A 6,078-nucleotide genomic window follows, 5' to 3' on the forward strand; every position below is an offset into this window, starting at 1 on the left:
AAATTGCTTCGACAGATACTGCCAGGACCATCGAAGATAACTGGTGCGTTTTTGAATATAGTAAAGTTAACAAAAGGTAAATACTGCTAGAGCTAATGAAATAGAGCAATCATATGCTAAGTTAATATGAAATCACAGGATAAGATAAATCTTTTACCGGGACGAAGTCCCTGTTTCTAGCGCCAAATTGTGAACACGTAAATCACAAAGGCATCTATATGTTCACAAACAATGTTCACACTCTAGGTACAGACTCGCACTGATAATACAATGGCATTGATTCCTTGGCTCAAAACCTTCGGGTTTATCATAGCCTCATCTAATAACATCGCGAGGGGCGTTTACGTAGGGGAAGATAAAGAAAACGAAGCATAAAAGTAAAACTCATGGAGCGTTAGACAAATATAAAGTGCTGAAATGTAAATAAGACTGGGATTTACGTGGTTCAGCACTAAGGCCTACATCCACGGGGTTGTTGTTTCACTATATACTTGATAGTTACAAAGATAGTCGAGTGACTTTGGGTTTTACATAGGTCTGTATATTGTAAAGGACTAACTTACACTCACAATCTTTCTCTCTCCTTCTCTTCCTCAATTTTCCATCCCCTTACTCTTGGTGGAGAGGGGGTATTTATAGGGTTAGAGTGTGGGACCCATCTCTGAGGGCCGTTGGAACCTTATCTTCTTGTGTTTTATGTCCATCACGCGGGGGTCATCGTTCATTACTTCATCACGCAGAGTCGTCCTCGTTCGTTCCACGGGTTGATCGACACGTATGCTGCTCAGAGTGTTTAATGCGGGTAGTTGAGGCGCCTGCTCGTATCAGGCAAGTGTCTTCTGCCCCTGTCACATCCATGTCAGTTCACCTTCTCTCCACCGTTGATCTTGGCTTCTTTTGGGGATGAGATAAAGAACTCTTCGGGAGTTATTTGGTGCTCCGCGGTACATCGTGTTACCGGTACATCTTTTTAACTTCTGCCCTTAGATTTGTTCGGGCAAAGATCCAACGTCGGCGGGATGGGTATCTTGGCTGTGGGCGCGTGTCATCATGCTTTGATGACTTTGTCCGCATACTCTCCACGTATGTTCCTATATACACGTGTTTGATGATGAAATATGTGCACACACATACATTTTGAAAATATCCAACATAATGGACACATAAAAGAAGACGAGTATTTTTACTTGTTTGCATGCGAAGTTTCTAAAGAATGATTTTCCTATCATTATTGATTCACTTAAAAACATCACACTGCATTACAAAACCTAACTCACAACATTTTTAAAACATGGATATCAAGTTCGATCAATACTAGTTTGCTTACAAATAATCTTTGTTTCCTTTTCTTCCTACTTAGATGAATATCTTAGAAATCCCATATCCTGAGAGTTGTCACAAAGGAAACTAAAGCCAAAAGTTTTGCTTTCTTTGGCAGTAGAAACCGAAACAGAAAGAAACATATATCGAAAGATATTTGCTACGATGGGGAGTTTCAAGCCTAAGGCCTCTTTGTTCGTCTTTGCTTTGATGATGTTTGGCTGCTTACTCTTCTATTTTTCTACTAGTCCTTTCGAAGGCCGTCTGAATATGTCGATAAGGAAGAAATCACACCCTACGACTGTAAGCCTCTCTGTTTTTATTATTCGTAAGGATGTTTTAGTTGTGTTTTTGAAATTGATTCACTAATCAGGAAAATATCTAGGTAAGAGTTACCACATTGTTGACAGTTGGTCTTCATTGTTAGATTATTGATGATATCTTAGCTTGATTACACTAAAATTCTAGACCTTATTATCTAGAGATAGTTTAGGCTTATCCAAAGTTTTGATATCTGGATACCAAATTTTGTGCACTCAATGCACCCATTTCATTCGTTGGTTTGGCAATCCAGTAAATCATTTTAGACTTTACTACCGTTATTTCAAAGATTTTGATTTTAATTGCTAAGATTCCTAGAGGTGTAAAAAGAGAATCTTGTTTCCTTTCACTTATGATGACGCGTCCACATGATCATTGCTTTAGAGTCGAATGATCTTTTGTAAAATTCACTCACCTTTGAGAGAGAAAAAGAACAAACTTAAAGTTGAAGTAACAATATTAACAGAGTGCAGATCAAATGGAGCTTGTTAAAGTGCTGAGGAATGCGTCCATGCCGGACAGGACTGTAATACTTACAACCCTAAATGATGCATGGGCAGAGTCGGGATCGGTGATTGATCTATTCCTTGGAAGTTTTCGGATAGGCAAAGACACCAAAAAACTGTTAAACCACTTGGTGATTGTGGCTATGGATGAAAAGGCGCATAGTCGTTGTATATCCATACATCCTCATTGCTACTTTCTAAGTACTGCGGGTGTAAATTTTACTGCTGAAAAACGGTTCATGACACCAGACTACCTTAAACCAATGTGGAGGAGAATCGAGTTCCTGGGGAAAGTCCTTGAGCTAGGATACAACTTTGTATTCACGGTAAGGTTCTATCCATTTTTGCTTTAGATAACCAGGCTAATACAATGACGTTCATTCCCCAAACTTTGCATTGCAGGATGCTGATATTATGTGGTTCAGGGATCCGTTTCGACACTTGAATGCTGCTGATCAGCTGGTTATTGCTTGTGATCACTACACTGGAGATGCCAATGACCACAACAACAGGGCAAATGGAGGATTCAACTATGTCAAAGCGAATGCTATAACACTAGAGTTTTACAAATACTGGTACATGGCAAGGGTTTTATATCCTAATTCTCACGATCAAACAGTATTTGAAATCATTAAACATGATCCAGCGGTTAATGCTATGGGTTTAAGTATAAAGTATCTAGACACAGCATACTTCGGCGGGTTTTGTGAACCAAGCAAAGATATGAACAAAGTTAGTACGATGCACGCAAACTGTTGCATTGGTGTTGAGAATAAGCTTCAAGACCTCCAACTTGTTCTCGACAACTGGAAGAATTTTACGGCACTATCACCTGAAGATAAAATACTGAAAGGAACTTCTAAAACTTCTCCATGGAGTGCTCCTGATAAATGCAAGTCATGATGATTGGTGAGGGCCTTGGAGGAGTTGCTCAATATCATTTTCTTTATATCACCTCCACTTGATTCACCATGGTGTGGTGTTGTATCAGTACCGTAGAAAACCAACCATGGCAGATACTGTCCCGTTTAATGTTCAGTGTAATTGCTTAGCTGATGCAAGTCTTGTCATGAGCATAGTGCTTCAGGCACGTTTCTGACAGGATCAGAATTGTTAGTCAAATTAAGACAAGTAAGCTTACAACCAGTTGCTTAGGTTCGTCTTCATTTCTCCCCATAAGCGAACACCAAGTTCCATTTCTGTACCCAATAATCTGATGTAACAGAAAACCACAAGATCCTATTAAACCAAACGTTTGTGATGTTAAATAGACATCAAAAGCTAAGGTAACTGGCCTGCTTTGTTTTGTTTTGTTTACATGTGCAGCATGGATAACATATAAGTTTCAATGAAAAAAACAAAATGGTTCTCATGAGGATAGATGATGTTAGGACCTGGTCACCAGTCTTATTCTCATTTGTGAATGTATGTAGTGTTTAGGACAAAGATATCTATATCTTCCTGGGGAAAAAACGTTGTATTTCAAATCAAAGAAAGAGGATATCTTATTATGACCAAGTTTGCCCGATCGGAAATTTATGGAATTATTATATTCATTGCTTCTCCCATGCTCATTGATGGAATGGCTCTATATCAACAATTTCCCACAAAAAATTATACCCTTTAAAACAGAAACAATTTCCCACAACCAAATTAAGAGAACCTACACAACAAAAACCAACTAAAGCAAAGAACAAGATGAAATAGTGATAAGACCGGAAAAAAAAAAAAAAAAAAACATACACAGTGGAGATTTGAACTTTTCTACCAAAATAACATACAATACATAATCTTCTAAAACAATGTTAACCCAAATTAGGTAAACCCAAGGTTTGTAACAAAACCTTCTTTGGGGGAGATTACAAAGGCTGCAATGCTTAGGGTTACGTTCTGCTTTGATTGAATCCAAACTTCTAAGTGAATGGCGATTAAAGGAAAGGATAGCGGCAGAAGTGAAAGCAACATACATAGTAATCTACTTTAGCTCTTCAGGGAGTTTTTGGCCCTTGCCAATTCATCAGAAATGCTAAACCTATGTGATAATAATTTAATAATTCTGAACTTCTGTGCATCCTAATTCACTTTGCAACAAAAACTAATCTCAGAAATCACATCCATGGAAGACACTACCAGACATCAGAGATGCAGTAACAAAGAAATTCATTCATTGAGCACCATAATATCATTCATTGATGTCTCATGAACACCTAAACCGAGGATCTTGCAAACTATCAGCATTTCCACTAATAGCATATTAGAAGCTTCTTAACAAAGAACTAACATAACATGTGAAAACCTTTCCCTATCAGGATTCTCCAAGTAGATGGTTTGCTCAAAATCTCTAGACAGAACCGAATCCAATTCACTACACAGTAAAAAGCCTTGATATATTATCCCCTAACAATGCATGCTTGACAATGACCAACCAATCGAAAAGACACAACAAGCAGTTGTGAACCCTAACAAATATCATTACAAGCTGGAGCACTTTCAACGAGCAAAAGTAATAATCAAAAACAATGGAAGCAAGACAAATACATTCAAGAAAAGCTAAAGCACTGGGTGAAACAAGAATCAATTAGTAAAGATAAATTTCCCTTAATTTTCTTCTAAGTTTTCTTGATATGACCAAAGTATAAGCAACAACCACACGAAACAGAATTCCAACAATTTAACATACTTTTCTTCCAAAACTCTAAAATCCAAATCAAGCAAATCCTTACAAAACCTACTTCTGATGAGCTTTCGAAGTCTTTTTCTTCTGAACAACAGTCTCCGGTGGTGTAGAGTTACGTTCAGCTTCGTCCGAATCCAACCATTTCAGTGGATGACGATTAAAGAAAGGCCAATTAGGAACAGTAATCAAAGTAGTAAGAACAACACCTCCAAGGTAAATCAACAGCATCAACCTAAAAGAACCAATCACATAACCAACAGCGAAAGCAATAAGAGCAGAAGCAACGAGCATTATCTGCATCAGTTGCTCTGAGAGTTTTTGTCCTTGCCAATCCATCTGAAAAATCAATAAATCAACAATTTCATAAGAATTTTTTTTTTTGAAAACCCTAGAGAGAACGCCTTTTGAAACAGAATCCACCCTTAAACTGAAATCAATAATAATTTGTATAAAAGAAGATGAGATCTTACTAGGAAAATGGAGAATTACGTGAACCCTATTGAAGAATCTGAGAGGGGAGGAAATCTGATTTAGTCAGGGGAAATGATTTTGAGAGAAGTCAAGAATTTTGACAGTACTTGAGATGTGAAAAACTATTGTAACAAGCTTATTATATGGACGGCATGGTTTATTGGAGGGGCGCATTCTAATAGGACAAAAAGAATCATTACATGAACCTTCGAAATGTCCCTTATCAAAAAGGCTGGAAATAACAAATTAACCCTCATAATTGATAATTTAGTTTAGTGATGATAATCAAGTTTAATATTAATGATTAAATTCACTTATATTATATTAACTTAAAATAAAAAAAAAAATCAGATTTTAGAGTTATTTAAAAAAGAAAAAAGTTTGGAGATGGTAGAGAAGTTTTAACCCAAAGTGAAGGTCAATCTCAATCAATTGAAGAAATTAACCAACAAAGTGAAAACCCAATGCCTGAAAATGACCAGGTATACTTCTAAATTAGTCCCAACTAGATTTTTGTTGCTCAAATACGTGAAAAAAATTCAATTTCTTACAATTTCAGAGCTAATTACGGTTGGCATTTCGCTCGTAACCAACAGTAATTCATAGTTACGGTTCGTAAAAGATGACTACCAACCGTAACTGGTTAAATTTGGGGGAAAACCCCAAGTGTAAAATCAGTTACGGTTGGTAACAGTTACGGTTGGTAACCAAATGCTCGATACCAACCGTAACTGAGTTACAGTTGGTAACCAAATGCTCGATACCAACCATAAAACAAAAACG

The 6,078-nt window shown here is 37.1% G+C and overlaps 2 protein-coding genes across 2 annotated transcripts; one reads left to right on the forward strand and one right to left on the reverse strand.

Moving 5' to 3' along the window:
- The first annotated feature begins 1,588 nt into the window (after nt 1-1,588).
- Nucleotides 1,589-3,050, forward strand: LOC113276602 (uncharacterized protein At4g15970-like). Its single transcript, XM_026526222.1, has 3 exons — nt 1,589-1,623; nt 2,108-2,473; nt 2,550-3,050. The coding sequence occupies exons 1-3, from the start codon at nt 1,591-1,593 to the stop codon at nt 3,048-3,050; spliced, it is 900 nt and encodes a 299-aa protein (XP_026382007.1). The 5' UTR covers nt 1,589-1,590.
- Nucleotides 2,743-5,427, reverse strand: LOC113276603 (probable signal peptidase complex subunit 1). Its single transcript, XM_026526223.1, has 3 exons — nt 5,295-5,427; nt 4,880-5,160; nt 2,743-3,360 (listed from the first exon to the last, which is right to left on the reverse strand). Exons 2-3 carry the CDS (start codon nt 5,158-5,160, stop codon nt 3,285-3,287), a joined length of 357 nt encoding a protein of 118 aa, XP_026382008.1. The 5' UTR covers nt 5,295-5,427; the 3' UTR covers nt 2,743-3,284.
- Between the last annotated feature and the right edge of the window lie 651 nt (nt 5,428-6,078).

Source organism: Papaver somniferum, chromosome 4 (assembly GCF_003573695.1).
Source record: "Papaver somniferum cultivar HN1 chromosome 4, ASM357369v1, whole genome shotgun sequence".
NCBI lineage: Eukaryota > Viridiplantae > Streptophyta > Magnoliopsida > Ranunculales > Papaveraceae > Papaver > Papaver somniferum.